Below are 17,981 nucleotides of genomic sequence, written 5' to 3' on the forward strand. Positions count from 1 at the left end.
TGGCACCTGCATCAGCCAATTGTCCTTGTGTCATGCAAGTCTCTTTACTGGCCAAAACATCGTAATTCCATGAACTGATTCATGCTCTTTTCACCTTATCCTTAATACTTCTCTCATTATACACATTTCAACCCTTCCAAATGACTATATTTCTGCTTCATCCACCATCTGTCCTTCCTCACAGTCTCACTACACAATATCTACCTTTACACCAATTGCTCATTATCTGACCCAACACGCTGGTGCCAGTCGCCCACCTAGCTATTTTAAATCCTCCTCATCAGCTCAACCTGCCCATGAGGACTTTGAATTCAGGTGCACCAATTAACTAACAATCATTCAATAATTAAAATCTGCTGCAATTATTTCAACACTTTCCTTGTGTGAACTGGAGTGAACTGACTCTCAGTGGCTCATGGCCTGACCTGGGAATGCCTCCTAGACTTTCCTTCATTTTCCACTCACCAGTAGTGACCAAGTTTAAGTGCCTCTAACCTCAGACCTGGACATAAACTCATGGTCTTCCAAGTCCTCTGCTTCTGATGACTGCACTGCCTTGAGCAGGCATCTGAAGGATACAGTCAACAGTGTCTCTGCAAAATCCACTAAATTGACTGGAAGGATAGACAAAGCTACATCGACCAAGCTCCAAGAAGGATGAATAGGGCCAAGGAGGGTGAGATCAGAAGGTGCAGTAGGGAGGGAGGTGGGGTGCCAGGGAGAGTGGGAGTGGCAGGGAGGAAAGAGGAGTTCAGAGAGAGTGGGATCTGCATGTGCAGCGGGGATGAAGGGGCAGGGAAATATGAGAGCATTGGTTCAGCACGGAGGGAGGTGGGGGTTGGGGAGAGTGGGTGCGGCAGAGAGGAAGGGGAGGTGGGGAATTGGGGAGAGTGGAAGCAGAGGGATCGGCAAGAAGGAGGAAATGTGGGTGTCAAAGGAATGGTTACAGTGGGTGAGGCAGGAGAAATGGGGGGTTTGGAGAGAGTGGGAGCAGAGGTGCAGCAGGGAGGAAGGGTTTCTTGCGGGGGGGTGGGGGTTCAGGGAGTGTGAGAGCAGACAGTGTGCCAGGGTGAAAGGGGAAGATACAGAGGCAAAATGGAGACAGGGCAGGGAAGAGGTGGAGGGGTCAGGGCAGGAGGAGGGAGAAGGACCTTGCAGAAGCTAGCTTGTCCCAACTAGGTGTCATTGACTTGCCCATCGCCTTCCCTGGATGCTATGTGGCCTGCTTAGTTCCTCCAGTGCTCTGGAATGCTGTACCCCAAATCACCCCCTCACCAATTCACCCCACAATACCCGCTCTTTCCCCCCACCCTGCACACCCCCCCCCCCCCCCCACTCTCTTGTCCAGGCCTAGATCTCAACCTCACATTGCAGTTGATGGAGAATGGCACACTAACCTCTATCTGGCCAAAGCCAGACAACAACTCTCATACACCTCCTCCTACTTACTCCTCCAACAGGACCTCAACAAAACTCATCACACTACTATATCACACACCATCTCTGAAATAATCACTTCCGATCACCTCCATGGCCCGATCTCCAACCTTATTGTTTCCCAACACTGTACTGCGAGTTTCTACCTCCTACCCAAGATCCACAAACACAATTGTCCCGGCAGACCCATCACATCCAGTGCTCCTGCCCTACTGAATTAGTCTCCGCTTCCTCAACTCTGTTTTGTCCCGCGGTCCAGTTCTTCCCCACCTATATCCCGGACACTTCACATGCCTTCCGTCACTTCAACAACTTTCAGTTCCCTGAACTCGATCGCCTCATATTTACCATGGATATCTAATCACTATATACCTCCATTCCCCATACTGAAGGCCTCAAAGCCCTTTATTTCTTTTTGGACAATAGAAACAACCAGTACCCCTCTACCACCACCCTCCTCCAGCTGTCAGAACTTGTCCTCACTCCCAATTATCATTTCTCTTTTGGCTCATCCCATTTTTTTCCCAGGTTAAAGGGTAGCCATGGGTACTTGAACAGGCCCCAGCTATGCCTGCCTTTTTGTTGGCTACGTGGAGCAATCCATGCTACTAGCCTACACAGGAAAGACCCCTCAATTCTTCCTCCACTACATCAATGACTACTTTGGTGCTGCCTCATGTACCCATGATCAGCTCGTTGACTTCATCCACTTTACTGCCAACTACCAGCCCAACTTCATATTCACTTAATTCATCTCTAGCAACACTCTCTCTTTCCTCAATCTGTCTCCATCTCAGGGGACAAACGCTTGACAGACATCTTCTATAAACTCACCAACTCCCACAGTTACCTTGATTACACCTCTTCCCACCCTGTCCCCTGCAAGGATTCCATTCCATTCTCTCAATTCCTTCGTCTATGTCACATCTGCACCCAGGGTTGAAAATTTTCATGCTAGATCATCAGAGATGTCCTCCTCCATGAACTTGGCATTTACCCACACATCCTTTATTACCCGCACAAATGCCCTGGTCCCCTCTGCCCCCACACACAAGGACAGGATTCCCCTTGTCCTCACCTACCACCCCACCAGCTTCCGCATCCAACACATCTTCCTCTGCCATTCACATCAACTACGATGTGATCCTACAACTAGACACATATTCCCCTCTCCGCCTTCCACAGGGACCGCACCCTCCTTGACTCCCTTGTCCATTCCTCCCTCCCCACCAATCTCCCCCCTTGGGACCTCCACTGTGACTACAGAAGATGCTCCGCCTGCTCCCACACCTCCTCCTTCATCACCATTCAGGGCCCCAAACAGTCACTTTGTTGAGCACCTCGGCTGTCCACCACAATAGCGTGGATCTCCCAGTGGCCACCCATTTCAATTCTCCATCCCATTCCCTTGCTGACATATTGGCCCATGGAATCATACACTTCCAGACTGAGACCACCTGTAAATTGGAAGAACACTTAGTCTTCTGACAGGGCACCCTCCAAATGGATGGTATTAATATCAACTTCTCTGGCCTTCGTTAAACCTTCACCTCATCCCCTTCTTCCCCTATTATCTCTCCTTTCCCGGTCTCCTTTCGCACAGATATGATAAATTCTCACGTAGTCCCTTATCACATTCAATTAACACCTTTGGTTGGTCTGGATTCCTCCCTCAATTGTTTGAATTTTGAGACTTTCTGATCTATCCTGCTTCTGCCTTTTCTGATATTTCCTTGAAGAAGGGCTCAGGCCCAAAATGTCAGCAATATATCATTGTCTCCTTTAGAGGCTGAAAAGACTGGGTTGAGTTCCTCCAGCATTTTGGTGTGTTTATCCAAACCTGGGCCACTGGTCCACACCAAGTACTGGTGGAACTCACATTTTAGGGTTAAACAAGAGTCTGCAGACACTATGGCCAAGTGCAATACATAGAAGTGCTGGAGAAATGAAGCAGGGCATGCAGTATCAACAGGACATAAAGGGTGGCCAACGTTCAGGCCAGAGTCCTTTGTCCAGGGTTGAGCAAAAAGCAGACAGGTGCCTGAATTTAAAAAAGGGGTGAAGAGGAGGGAGGAATGGCACAGGATAACAGGATGGACCCAGGTGGGAGAGAAGTGATGGGGAGGGGGTAGCTCTATGATAGGAGGTGAGGAGGGGAATCAGAGGGATGGGGAAAGAGAAGAGACTCAGGGGAGGGAGGACATTAATGCTGTCTGGTTGGAGTATGCCCAGATAGAATACAAGGTGTTGACCCCCCACATTGTGGGTAGCCTCGGTGTGGCAGTGCATGAGGGCATGCACAAACATGGTGGTGTGGAACTGAAATAGTTGGCCACTGGGAGGTCCTTGTTGTTGCAGTATGAAGGTGCTCAATGAAATGACCTCCCTTTTTGCGTGCAATCTCTCTGATGTAAGCAGAGCATCGGATGCAGATGACCCTTTGCAGATTCACAGGTATGGTGTTTCTTCACTAGAAGAACTTCTGAATTGCTGAAAAACCATCACTTGGGTGAAAAACACCTTTTGGTCAGCCCGAAGCCTGTTAGTCTTTCAGCACAAAGTGAGGTTGATGAGGGAATGCTGCCAACAGGCACATTCCAGGATGTAGAAGTATGGAGGCTGGGTGCTGCCAACACAAGGAGGCTGTGGGGAAGATCCACAGTTTGGAGTTCTGTTACTGGACATTGAAGGGCTGAGACCAAGGGAAACAGTGGTGGCAATGCTTCTAAATAGAAAATGAATGTAACAATGTAATGATGGAAATGTATGTTCATGACACCAAGGGTGTAAAGAACTTTGAAGTTTTCTTTTTGCAAATATTTAATTGTGAATAAAGAATTTTTAAAAAATTGGGGTACTGAATTAGATGTAGACACAAGTGCATCACTTTAGTTCAGAGCAGTAGATTGTTGGGAATATTTTGGGCTTGCCCTTTCAACACCACCTGTCCATGCCACAGACAGGGTGACACTCAGCAACTTGCAGATCAAGGCTGCACAGACTGACATTGTCTGTTCCTCCATCTAAGGATTGTAGTTGTCTCACACCATACAACATGGCATTCTAAATCAGCTGAAAGGACTCTCTTACCTGTGACACGTGGATTTCCACAGCAGTACAGGGGACAGAAAATAGATGAGGTAAACTTATTCCTGCAGTGGAAGGTTTCAGCACTGGAGGACAGAGTTCACAGGAACGCTCGATGTTTGATTGGAAAAGTTTTGAATGCTCTGGCTCCCACATTGACTCTGGACTGATATTCTGCTCCCCATTCTCCTCCATTACCGCTGGCAGCATCATCCATCTTGGCTCTCTGCTTTTAGCCCGCCAGCAACTCTTTCCCCATCCCCCATCGGCTCACTTCTGATGATCCTGGGCCATGGATTCCCTGGTCCAGCGAAGAGGGGTGTGAGCAGATGTTCCACCATCTCCTTGTGTTCACAGGTCCACAGGACTGACCATCATCCCCTTGATCTGCTGAAGGAATGTGAGCGGATGTACCACTGTCTCCATGTGTTCACAGGTCACACTGAGCCATCATCCCCTGGTCTGGTGAAGAGGGTGTGAGTGGATGTACCAACATCTCTGGGCATTCACAGGCTATACCCAAATCAATCAGGACAGAATCCTGGGCAGTTCTTCATTCCCAAGCCTAGAAACACCAACTATATCACCTTTGACAATGTGAAAAATGAATGAAATCCTGCCCTTCACTGCAACACAGGCAACTAATAGCAACCTGTTTAAGGAGGAAGGTGGACACTGAACAAATAGCTCCATCTTCATCCCAATCGACCCTTCACAAGGACGTTTAACAAAGGATTAATAGAGGCAAGGTCTTTATTTAAAGTACAGTACAGTGAACAAGATGTGATGTAATTAGATGCAAACAGCAGTTGCAAACTAAGGTACAATGTTAATGCCTTGAGTGTCACTTGGAACTTCCCCAGATCTCTGCACACACTGTAGTGAGGGTCTCCTGCTCCCAATGGCTCAGATTATCCATCACTCAACCCAAAGAAACACTATAACAGCAGCTATAACAAGCCTCACTTTGCCGCTGGTTGCACATTAGATTCCCTGCTTTTTCAACCTCCGGCAATTGTCTTGGGATGCCTGATCTTGAAGTCCTGCTAACCACACTAGAACAAGTTTCAGCTCGCACTTTCACAGCAGGTAAAGAGCAATACACAAACATGCTGGAGAAACTCAGCAAGTAATGCAGCATGCATAGGAAGTCATCAACATTTCAGGCCAGGACCCTTCATCAGCTAAAAACAACAACAGGTAGGAACTTAAATAAAAAGGTGGCGGGTGGAAGGGCACACGCTAACAGGTAGATCATAGGTGGGAGGATAGAAAAGAAAAAAGCTGAGAAGTGATGGGGAGAGGGTACTTTCTAATAGGTGATGGAAGAGAAGGGGGTGTGAAGCTGGGGAAAGGAGACAGGGGGGGAAAGAGAGACCAAAGGGAGGGGGTTAACAAAATTGGAGGTTGATGTTTTTGCTTATACAAAACAGGCCCCAGGCCTAAAACTTTGGTTATCCAGTTCTTCCTGTACAAGCTGCGTGACCTGCTGAGTTTCTACGGCACATTTGTGCATTGCACTTGGCCCAAGTGTTAACAGATGTGGGGCACTCTGCAGGTCATTGAGGGGAAGAGATGGATGTCTCCAACCAACTGATGTGACTGAAGAAGCCTTACATCACAGGCCAGGGGCAACCCTAACTGCACAGAGATCACTCTGCAACACTCAGCAGGTGTCCATTGTGTGCTTGTGAACAAATCCAACCATTAAATCTCATCGGGGGGGTGGGGGGGGGTGGAATTACAGAGCCATTTGGAGCAGTGCCCAGCATCTGTGATGGATTGAGCTTGGTTCAGAGATGGGATGAGATAGGATGCTCCCAAACCTATAGGGACAAGTTCATGGATGGGAGAAATGGGAGATGGGATTGTCCAAAACCTGATGGGATAGATTCAGGGATGGGATCGCCATTGCTTGCATGCTAGTTCATTGAATAGACTCAACATATTATTTAAATTAAATAAAAAGTCATAAAATAAAAACAAATCAATTCTGGAAACAGTGGGGAAGCGCTGAGACAGTTGAGTGTAACACACTCTTCAAGTACGTTAGTCGAAGTGTGTGGGATGGGGATGTTGGGTGGAGTGTGTGAGCTTCAAGGCAAGAAGGAAGATTCCTCAGTAATTGCACACACCATCACTCCACGGCACAGAACACTGTGCCACCCTCTTCCCTATCCACACTGCCCCACCAGCTTCCTACAGGAGCTGGTCATGGCCACAGCAGTTACCAAATAAACATCGCTATGATCTTCCAGAAGGTGAAATGGGCCTGATCTCACCGTGATATACATGTCCAATACTGCATGACTGGATCTAGTCAAACCAAATTTTAAACAGTTCTGTAACAAGACATAGAGATTGTGCACAAAGTTCCAGTGATTTTGTTGCTGTTTCTCTCCTTCCCCCAAGGCGATGAAGCCTCTGGTTGCCAGGTGTTGGGTCTTTTGGGACCTATGCTGGAGAACAGATCTCAAACAGTCACTGCACAAATTTCCAGCCAGTCAGATTCATGTGAACCTTCAAGTGTAGTCTTGATCAAATGTAAACAAATCCACTGTGTCCACACGCACCGGTTGCAGTCTGAGCTTGGGATCAAGTGGGAGACCAAACATGCAGGCCCATGTGCCAGCTGATAGCCGCCCAGTTCCTCCACACAGCCCCCAGCAAGGCCAGCAAGAGCAAGGTGCACACTGTTCTGCTTCCCGTCCTCATCAGTGGCACCAGGCAACTGGTCAAGGTGGAGAGGAAGACGAGCAGCACGGCGATGAGGGCTAGTAGAACAGTGATCAGCTTGCCCAGCAGTGTGCGGGCTGTGCCCTGCTCCAGCCCCTCCAGCTGAGCTGCCTGCTGCTGCTGCTGCTGCAGCTCCATCTTAGAGATGCGGGTCTGGCAGGACTCCAGGCACTCCTGTGGGGGCAGGAGTTATCAGTCAGTAAGGAGGAGTGGGGCTCCCGGTCTGTGGGAGGGAAGAGGGAGAAGAGGGGGCAAGGAGGCCTGAGGGGGCGGGAGAAGAGGGGGCAAGGAGGCCCGGGGGGGCGGGAGAAGAGGGGCAAGGAGGCCCGGGGGGGGGGGCGGGAGAAGAGGGGCAAGGAGGCCCGGGGGGGGGTGGCAGAAGAAGGGCAAGGAGGCCCGGGGGGGGCAGAAGAGGGGCAAGGAGGCCGGGGGGGGCAGGAGGAGTGGCAAGGAGGCCCGGGGGGGCGGGAGAAGAGGGGCAAGGAGGCCCTGGGGGGGCGGGAGAAGAGGGGCAAGGAGGCCCGGGGGGCATGGGAAGAGGGGCAAGGAGGCCCGGGGGGCATGGGAAGAGGGGCAAGGAGGCCCGGGGGGCATGGGAAGAGGGGCAAGGAGGCCCGGGGGCATGGGAAGAGAGGCAAGGAGGCCCGGGGACATGGGAAGAGGGGCAAGGAGGCCCGTGGGCATGGGAAGAGGGGCAAGGAGGCCCAGGGGCATGGGAAGAGGGGCAAGGAGGCCCGGGGGGGGGTGGGAAGAGGGGCAAGGCCCAGGGGCGTGGGAAGAGGGGCAAGGAGGCCCAGGGGCGTGGGAAGAGGGGCAAGGAGGCCCAGGGGCGTGGGAAGAGGGGCAAGGAGGCCCAGGGGCGTGGGAAGAGGGGCAAGGAGGCCCAGGGGCGTGGGAAGAGGGGCAAGGAGGCCCAGGGGCGTGGGAAGAGGGGCAAGGAGGTCTGGGGGCGTGGGAAGAGGGACAAGGAGGCCCGGGGGGGCGGGGGAAGGAGCCACTTCCTCAGCAACTTTTTTCACATTAAACCACATCCCACACCCCCGGTCAATCTGTTTGGAATGACTAAGCCTCTTCATTCCTGATGACTAAGCATTTCAAATGGTCACCATCCTCTGTGTGAGCAATTTGTCCTTACTGCCATATGCTCGAGTGGCCCATGTGGCTCTGAACCCCTCCCATCCACAAACCTGCCCAAAGGTCTTTGAACCGGTGCATTGGCAACTGCCTTTGTTACTTTCTCTGGAAGCTTTTTCCACTTACCCTCCATAGAAATATATACCCCAGATTGCCCTCTAATACTTGCCCCCCTCACTTTAATCATAAGCCTTATGGTTTCAGACTCCCCTACGCTGGGGACACGATTGTGGCTATCCATCAGCACTTCCCGCTGCCATTCTTTCTCAATCTCCCTGACAGGTTCAATCGCATGAAATCATGTACTGCCCAGTTATTGGGCAGTTTCTTCTCCACAGCCTTCAGGCTCCTGAATGAACCTCAGCATTGTGTTCCCAAGCTGCCCTTGCTTCCTACTAATGGATCCTTTTGCTGTAACACTATGCACAGTAATGAGCTCTTCTGCTTTGTCTTGCTGTATTCATGTTAGAGCCGATTTGCTGGGCTGCTTGCAGAACAAATACTTTTTTTTTTACTATGCCAGATGTGAGTCACCCTTATCCTGTGCATGAGACCTCCAAAACTCCAGTGGAAACCATGCCAGCCAATCCAGCCTCTCCTTCTAAGTCAAGCTCACCAGTCCTGGTCATGTCCACGTGAATCCTTTCTGTAAATTTTCCTGCTTATGGACATCCTTCCTAGAGCTGGGTGACCAACGTTTTTGTACATGATGTCGCACCTTCTGTAGTTCATAAAGGCAGAGTCATGAATTCATGCAGCACAGACCCAGGCTGAATTCACATCAACTGTCAAGCAGGCATTTTACACAATTCTAGATTGGTCCTGCCTCATCCACCACCCACCTGCTCCCCCGCGCCACCGCCCCCCCCACCCCCAGCCAACTCAACTCTCATTTGGAATGTTTATGGTCCCAAATGAAAGGCCTACTGTATCAGCAGAATATTGGGATGCAGGAAGAAACCAGAACACCTGAAACACCCACCATTACAGTGAGAGGTACATAACCTGGATAGAACACCGGAGGCCAGGACTAGACCCCGGCCGCTGGGGCTGCAATAATTTCCTTACCTCTACCATTTTTGTTTTTATTCTCTCCCCCACCCTTATCTCATGAGAGAGGGATGTACCAGAGCTGATTTTAGGAAAGGAGGCTGGGGATGTGGTGGAAATGTCAGTGGGGGAGAATCTGGGTGGTAGTGATTATATATTTTTTTAAGTTGGTATGATTAGAAAAATGGAGGGTGATGGGTGTGAGGAAGGGAAAATTAGATTGATGTAGAGCAGGTTTTGAGATATCGGCACAACATCGTGGGCTGAATGGCATGTACTGTGCTGGAATGTTCTAGCATCTATGGATAAGGATGTCTGGGACATTTTGTTTCTGTGCGAGATGATTCTATATTTGTTAATCTCCAATTCCTGAATCTTTGGAATTCTGGATAATCAGCTCTTGTAAAACTCTAGGTATATAGAGTTAAGTAAGAAAATCTGTAGATGCTTGGGTCGAGTGCACCACACAAATGTGCTGGAGAAACTCAGCAGGTTACGCAGCATCCACAGGAAGCAAAAGGTAATCCAATTCAGGCCTGAGCCCTTTTCAGGATTCCTGACGAAGAAGCCAGGACTGAAACACCGACTGCCTTTTGCTTCCCATGGATGGTGTATGACCTGCTGCGTTTCTCCAGTACATTGGTATGTTGACTACAGAAATGGAGCATTGTCAATCTCACCAACATGTTAATCACCCTGCTTGCTAACTAAGGAAATTGAAGACAGGGCAGTGCATCGGGTTTAGGTGGCTTTGAATAAGGTCCTACGTGGTTAGCTGGACAAGAAGGTGAGGGCACACAGAGCCTGAGGTGTGCTGGCAAGCTAGATCTAAAACTGGATACATCAGTGGTGTATCATAGGGATGGGTGCTGGGAACGTGCTTGTTGGTCTTGAGAGTGTAGGTTGATTAAGACACAAGTATGCTCACAAAAATTGATGAAGTAGCATATAATAAAGGTTAAACAGGAAAGTTTGCAGATACTAGGATTGTAGAGCAAAACATAAAAATAGAGGAGAAACACAGCATCTTCATCTACTAGTTACCAATTTACCAGTTTACTTTCTGTGGATATTGCTTGACCTGCTGTGTTTCTCCAGCACTTTTGTGTGTTGCAGAGTTATCAAGGTGGCATGAGGTTATCGAGTGTCATGGATCAGCTGGAAAGCTGGGCTGATTTTCCAGGAAATGCATTTTGAGACTTCAAATGCGAACAAGATATACACAGTAAATTGCAGCAACCTTGTCAGTGCTGTTATAGAGACAAGGATGCAAGTCCACAGATTGATGATATAGTCAACACAGAAAGCTGGGGTATTGGGGAAAGGTATTCAGCATGCATGCCTTCATAGGCTGAGACATTGAGAAAAAGAATTGGATTGTCATGTTACTGTCGTTCAAAACACTGGCTGCAGAGTCGGCTACTTCTGATCACCACACTCCAGGAAGGATGTGGTGATGAGAGTGCAGAAAAAAAACTCACCAGGATGCTGCCTGGAATGTAGGGACAAGATTATACTCAAAGATCGGATGGGCTGGGTTTATTCTCACTGGACCATCAAAGGCTGAGGGGTGACCTTGATGACATTTAAAGTAATGAGGGATAGCAACAGGAAAGGCAGTCTTTCTCCGGTGATCAGGAGTCCAGAACCAGAGGGCATAGGTTTAAGGTGAGAGAGTGAAAGAAGTGGTGAGGGGGAGTTTTTCCTCGAGATAGGGTGCAGAGGTTTTAGTTGAGAGGGGAGAGATTGAAAGGAGATGTGAGGGGGGAGTTTTCCACAGAGGGTAGTAGTGATCAGAGGGTGGTGATGGAGGCTCTGAAGGTCCCGTTTCCATGCTGTACAAATCTATGACTCTGCTATGTTTTGTTGTATCCTCGATTCCTCATTCTTGGTGAATCCTTGATTCTCTGATATCCAGCAAATTCTATGCCTTCTTCCATGAACAACAATGCTAAATAATAGACCACTCCTTTGCCATCTCGTTGTTCCCCATTGTGTCAAATTGTCAGGACCCAGCCTTGCCTTGCTAAACTTTTCCGTTTCACATGGGGAATGAGGGGAGAGGCGAGAATAGGATGGAGAGCCATATGGGGAAAAGGGAATCTGTGGAGCAACAGGAGAGGGCGAGGAAAGAGACGATAGTGGCAGGAAGGGGAGGGCATAGGGCTTGGCAGAGGGACATGGAAAGGTGAGGGACGAACAAGGAGGAGGGTTGAGGGGGGCTGGTGGAGAGGAAGTGTTGATGTCTTGCAGGCAAATGGGGAAATAGGAAAAAGCTATTATATGTCTGCACTATCTGCAGGAATTCATGAAATGAATGCAGGACACACCGGGGTCTCAGGAGCAGGACAGTGGGATTCGAGTGGCAAAGAACGAGGGTTTCTCTGGCTCAATTAGCATGTCTGTTGACTGACCTGGATGTCCTGTGCTCTCTCACAAGACTGGTAGGCAATCTTCTCCTCCATGCTCACCAGCTCCTGCTTTAGGTTGAGGATCTCATGTTGGTGAAGCTCTGTCAGGTCATTGAGCTGGTCCTCAAGCCGCTCACACCTATAACAGACAGTGGTGTACATCAGTCAATGCATGGTTACAGCCAGGACGCCCTCAACCTGAGTTGGGGACGGGCTCGACAAGACGACTCTGTTTTCTAAGCACTACTTTCCTGAAGAGATGAAAAGCTCATCACAGGCACTTCCTCCCTTATCCCAGGGAAAGTACTTCCTGCCTGGTGAATCAGGGAGATGAGCAGAAAACCAGCACAGCAGAGAACAAAGAGGCAACACTGTCAGCACTGGTTTGATTGCTGTGGTCAGGGATGTGGCAGATACAGTCAGAACACAGTGTCTAGACTGAGAAATGAAGGATCTATCAGCTCTGAGGTCACAGACCCAGCGAACAGCAGCTCAGGTGATCCAAAAGTGGAAACTGATCAGGGATTGGGAGGGGACCTGCTTTGTGGAATCTGTTGCATAATCACATATAACCTGAACAAGCTGTGAAGTTAGAACTTCTAGTGGTGCCATATCATTTTTTTCCTGTAATTTAGCAGGGGGATGGGCAGGTTGGAGGGGAGGTCAGCAGTGAGCAGGGGAGGTGGGCGGTGAGCTCTGGGAAGGTCGTGGAGAAGGTTGGGTAAGAGGGGGTGGGGAGCGGAAGGGATGGAGAGGTTGAACGGGCAGGAGGGCTGCGCAATGGCGGAGGTGACAGGGGCACTGGGTCAAAGTGGTCTTGGCGGGGTCCAAAAACGGGACAGTACACCTTCTGGATCTGTGCAGAGGATAAGGGTAATTCAAGCCTGCAGCTTGTGTGTACTGGCACAGATCCAGACACTATCTGTTTTGCTCCAAAAGGGGAGTCATCAGAGAGACTGGACACAGACTGGGAGATCAATTCACTGAGCATCTTTGCTTTGGTCCTTCAGTGACCACCCATTTAATTTCCCAACCCTATTCCACACTGTTATATCTGTCCATGTTCTCCTGAACTGCCAAATTGAGACCAGCCGTAAATTGGAGGAACAAACCCTCATATTCCATTTGGGCACACTCCAACCAGATGTTATTAACATCAATTTCTCCCATTTCCATTACACCTCCACCCATCGCAATCATCCCTATCTCTCTGGCCCCTTTGCTCCCCACCCTGTGTGTGTCTCTCTATCTCTCTCTCTTTCCCTGTCCCTCTATCTCCTTTTCTCCAGCTTTGCATACACAGAGCTAACCCCCTCCCCAAATCAATTCTCATCTTTACCCTCCTGTCCTCCTATCCCCATCCACCTCTGGCCTCTTGCCTGTTGGTCAGTGCTTCTCCTCCTACCCATTCCTCTTCCCATCTTTTTAATCAGGCACCTGCCAGCATTCTGCTCATACCTTGATGATTGGCTCAGGCCCGAAACATTAGTTATCTGTATGCATCTTTGCCTCCTATAGACACCATAGTATCTGCTGTATTTCTCCAACACATTTGTGTATAACTACCTGTATCGCTCTTCCTGCAAAGATCGCAGCAACAGTGTGCACCTTCGCTGATGATGGGACTTCAAAGCATCGAAGGTCTCTTCCAGCTGGACCTGTGTGTCCTTCACCTGTTGTAGCTGCTGCCACAGGCCCGAGCAGCTGAGGGAGCTGTGCCTGGACTGGGCAGGCTCCAGGGGTTCTCCACACACACTGTTGGCGGCCGAGCCAGATGTGGCGCTCGAGCACTCCTCCTCACTGCCATCTCCAGGGCCGGGCTGTGGCTTTCCGTGGTGGCATGGTGCCCGGAGGGCCTCCTCATCCTCCTCCTCCTCATCCAGTGAGTCCCTAAGGGCAGGAATGCTGTCCACACTGCCTGATCTACGGTGTGGCACAGAGTCGACGTCCCGGGGCTTCGCCAGGCCACCACTCCATTCCGTGTCCCGTAGCTTACGCCGGCACTGTTCCAGCCGGCGCTGCAGCTTCTGGATGGCCTGGGCCGACCTCTGGTTCTTCTTCTCGAATGCCTGCTTGACACGGGCTCCTTGGTGCCGGTCAGCACTGGCAGCCAGTTCCAGGTACTCAGCCACGTTGCCATCCCGGGCCGCCTGCTCCACCTTCAGCTCCTCCGTCAGCTTCAGCACCTTCTGCCGCAGGTGGGCGATGGCTGCCTTCTTCCTCTGTGGGTCCAGGCCCCCATCTGCCTGCAGCCGTTCCACCTGCTGGACAAATCAGGCATCTGTTCAGTGCCTGAGGCGATGCCAAGGCTCAGAGATGTGGGGAACAGGGCCTCATCACCGGCTGAGACAGACCCCATCAGCCTCCCCTCGCTCAGCACCCTCCCCCCCCCCAACAGCTGGGATACGTCCTGCCAAATTCCCCTCCCTCTGGCTGGGACAGGACCCCATCAGCTCCCCCCTCCCTCCGGCTGGGACAAGGCCTCATCAGCTCCCCCCCACTCCCTCCGGCTGGGATAGGGTCTCGTCAGCTTGCACCTCTCTCTGGTTGGGACAGGGTCTTGTCAGCTCCCCCCTCCCTCCGGCTGGGACAAGGCCTCATCAGCTCCCCCCCACTCCCTCCGGCTGGGATAGGGTCTCGTCAGCTTGCACCTCTCTCTGGTTGGGACAGGGTCTTGTCAGCTCCTCCCCCCCCCCTCCCGGGACAGGCCCTGTCAGCTCCCCCCTCCCTCCGGCTGGAACAGGCCCTGTCAGCTCCCCCATCCCTCCGGATGGGACAGGCTCCATCAACTCCTCCCTCCCTCTGACTGGGTCAGGCCCCATCAGCACCACCCCTCCTCCCTCTGGCTTGCCGCTGGGATGAGAACGTGTCACTTGACCTCCTCTCCTTTTCATATCCTGATGCTTCTCCCCCCCCACCCCCCAACATCCCTCACTCCCTCAACTGAGTGCATCTATGAGAGGATATGTTGGGGGTGGGGTGCTTTGCTTCTCTCAACACTCAGTGCCTCTTGCTCCCTGCCAATGCACCAGGACCATCAAGTGATTCCCACAATGGCGTGCATGGGATCAAGCATGCACGCAGCACAGTGTTCCTGGTGACTGCTTTCATGTACTTGGGACTAAGTGTACCAAAAAGGTCAGGCAAAATATTCTGCCCATCCATCAAACATTTTGCATTCCTTCCCAATGGGTCCAACATTTTTCATGACAGTGAGCCCCTCCAAAAAAAAACGACGCTGCTGGTGCATCCTTGAAACGGATACACAACACTCCCTCACGTGGTCCTACGCTGATACTTGAGCTCGGCAGCAGCCTCGAGGGATTGCGAACTCCAGGAAAGCAGCAGACTGGCTCAGGGTACCAGTAACACTAACATCCAGAGTCCAACAGAGGCCAGTTAACCTGGCCTTGGTGGTGGTGCAGTATAAGCCTGCAGTGACCTCTTCAGATTTGGTGAATGGACTCTAGCGGACATTTTAAATCTAAAGACATCAACCAGTCTCTTCTGTAACCATGGTGCAACCTCTGAAAAGCAATGTATTGTGGCACTTTTTTTTTTAAATATACATTTTAAGTAGTTGTGTGTAATCAGAGATGTGTGTGTATAAGATAGAGAGCATAATTTTATATTTCACTGTCCTGCGGGGTTATAGTGGCGGCTAAGGCCCAAGTTGGCGGCACAGGAGTCGCTTGCAACGTTTCTTTTAGACCTGGTGCTTCTGTTCCTACGTTGTTTGTAGTTGTTGATCTGTTTTTTTTAAATCTAGCTCCACGTAAAAAATGATGGGCTATACCTGAACTGGAGGGGGAAATCCAATGCCCTGGCAGGCAGGTTTACTAGATCTGTTGGGGAGGGTTTAAAACTTGTTTGGCTGGGTGGGGGGGGGGGGGGGGTGGTGGTGAGAGTGTAGAGATTAGGGTAGAAGGACAACTAGATTTGAAAGGAGAGAGGAATCTGATTCTAAGTATGCAGATGATATTAAGATTAGTGGTGTTGTGGACAGCAAAGAGTGTTTTCAAAGCTTGTAATGGGATATAGGCCAGTTGGAAGAGTGGGTTGAAAGATGGCAGATGGAGTTTAATACTGATAAGTGTGAGGTGCTACATTTTGGTAGGATTTATCAACAAAGGTTATACACATTAAATGGTGGACAATTGAGGAGTGCAGTAGAACAAAGGGATTTAGGAATTCTGGTACATAATTCCCTGAAAGTGGAGTCGCATGTAGATAAGGTGATGAAGAAAGCTTTGGTATGTTGGCTTTCATAAATCAGAGTATTGAGTACAGGAGTTGGGATGTCATGAAGTTGTAAAAGGTCAAATTTGGAATTTTGTGTGCAGTTTTGGTCGCCGAATTATAGGAAGGACATCAACAAAATAGAGATAGTGAAGAGAAGATTTACAAGAATGTTGCCTGGGTTTCAGGGTTTGACCTACATGGAAAGGTTAAACAGGCTAGGACTTTATTCCCTAGAGCGTAGAAGACTGAGGGGCGATTTGATAGAGGTATTTAAAATTATGATGGGGACAGATAGAGTCAATGTGTACAGGATTTTTCCATAGAGAGTGGAGAAGATTCAAACAAGAAGACATGGATTGAGATCGAAGGAGGAAAGTATAGGGGAAACGTGAGGGGGAATTTCTTCATTCAGAGGTGGTGAGAGTGTGGAATGAGCTTCCGGCCAAAGTGGTAGAAACAGGTTCGATTTTAATATTTAAGGAAATGTTGGATAGATATATAGATATATGGACAAGAGGGATATATGGAAGGTTATGAGGTTGGTGCGGGTCATTGGGACTAGGTGGGAGAATGTGTTTGGCATGGACTAAAAGGGCCGAACTGGCTTGTTTCTATGCTGTAATTGTTATATGGGTTTGGGGAAATGTCTCATTTTTCTCTTAAAGCAACAAATAAAGCATACTACCACTACCATTATGAAGGAGAAACAGTGGACTCCGCCCCAAGTACTGTGACCATGGTGGCAGACCACCAAGGGGCTCTGCCACTGCAGGACACACATAGGCAGCAAGGTGCTGGTGATTTTCAGGCAAAGAATCCACACACGCTCTAGGCAATAAGATTAAAGGACTTACTACAGGCTGCGGGATGCTGGAGTCAAGCTCATGAGAACCAGGTAATGTAACCAGGATTCAAGAGGATGCTGATGGCAAGGAGGGCTCCAGAATGGCCCTGGGCACTGAAGGCTGCCTCATCATGTAGGAGGTTTGGATCGAATGGAACTAGAATCTTGTGAGGCTGCGGAAGCAATGGAGGCGAATCCAAGGATACTCAGTGACTCTGACTGTAAGGGGTGCCAAGCAATGCTCATGATAATGGCAAATCTGGACCATGATACAAAGAGGTTATTGTTCCTGAACTGCATAAAGGAGGACAAACCAGGTATATATTGGGATCTTAAGGGAAGGGAGCAGATTTCCAGACCCCTGGCAGAGACTTCGGTAATTTTATTACTCACAGGTGAGGTTCCTGAAGACTGGAGGACAGCTAATAGTATCCATTTGTTTGGGAAGGACAGAGACCTACAGGCCAGTGAGTCTCAGATCAGTGGGAAGAAAGGGTTCTGAGAGACAGGATTCATCTGCATTTGGAAAGGGAAAGACTCAATTAAGAACATGGCTTTGTACATGAGACAATATCTCATGAATTTGATTGAGCTTTTTGAAGTGGGGACCACCACAGCTGATGCAAGCAGGGCAGTTGATGTTGTCTGCGTGGACTTTAGCAAAGTTGTTGGTATGGTACGCAGGACCAGTAGGATAGATCACATAGGATCCAGGTTGAGCCAGCCAACTGGATACAAAATTGGCCTGCTGGTACTGGAGGGTGGTCACTCATATTGGAGCCCTGCGCCAGTGGTGTGTTGGGCCCACTGCTGCCTGTTATCTATATTAATGATTTGGAAGGCCATGTAGATAGCACAATTAGAACATTTGCAGATGAAACCAAAAATGGTGGTTCAGTGAGGAAGGATACAATAGAAGCTTCATCAGTTGGGTAGGTGAGCCAAGGACTAGCAAATAGGATTCAACTCTAACATGTGCGAGTTGTGACACTTTGGTATATTGAACCAGGGCAGGACTTGCATGGTGAATGGTTGGGCCC

General features: G+C 49.8%; 1 protein-coding gene across 7 annotated transcripts in view; it reads right to left on the minus strand.

Annotated features, from left to right (window-relative positions):
* Positions 1-17,981, minus strand: part of LOC138763170 (transmembrane and coiled-coil domains protein 1-like) — a 69,249-nt gene that overhangs the window by 25,641 nt on the left and 25,627 nt on the right. For 4 of the 7 annotated variants that reach the window (XM_069936899.1, XM_069936898.1, XM_069936900.1 and 1 more), the window contains exons 3-5: positions 13,422-14,119; positions 11,859-11,994; positions 5,260-7,434 (exon numbers count right to left, since the gene is read on the minus strand). In XM_069936899.1, coding sequence (XP_069793000.1) covers positions 7,120-7,434; positions 11,859-11,994; positions 13,422-14,119 — 1,149 coding nt within the window. In that variant the 3' untranslated portion in view covers positions 5,260-7,119. Of the gene's footprint in view, positions 1-5,259; positions 7,435-9,010; positions 9,116-11,858; positions 11,995-13,421; positions 14,120-17,981 lie in introns of those variants that run through there. The other 3 variants (XM_069936903.1, XM_069936902.1, XR_011357361.1) reach the window with 3 other exon arrangements.

The sequence above is a fragment of the Narcine bancroftii genome, chromosome 5 (assembly GCF_036971445.1).
Source record: "Narcine bancroftii isolate sNarBan1 chromosome 5, sNarBan1.hap1, whole genome shotgun sequence".
Taxonomy (NCBI): Eukaryota; Metazoa; Chordata; class Chondrichthyes; order Torpediniformes; family Narcinidae; genus Narcine; species Narcine bancroftii.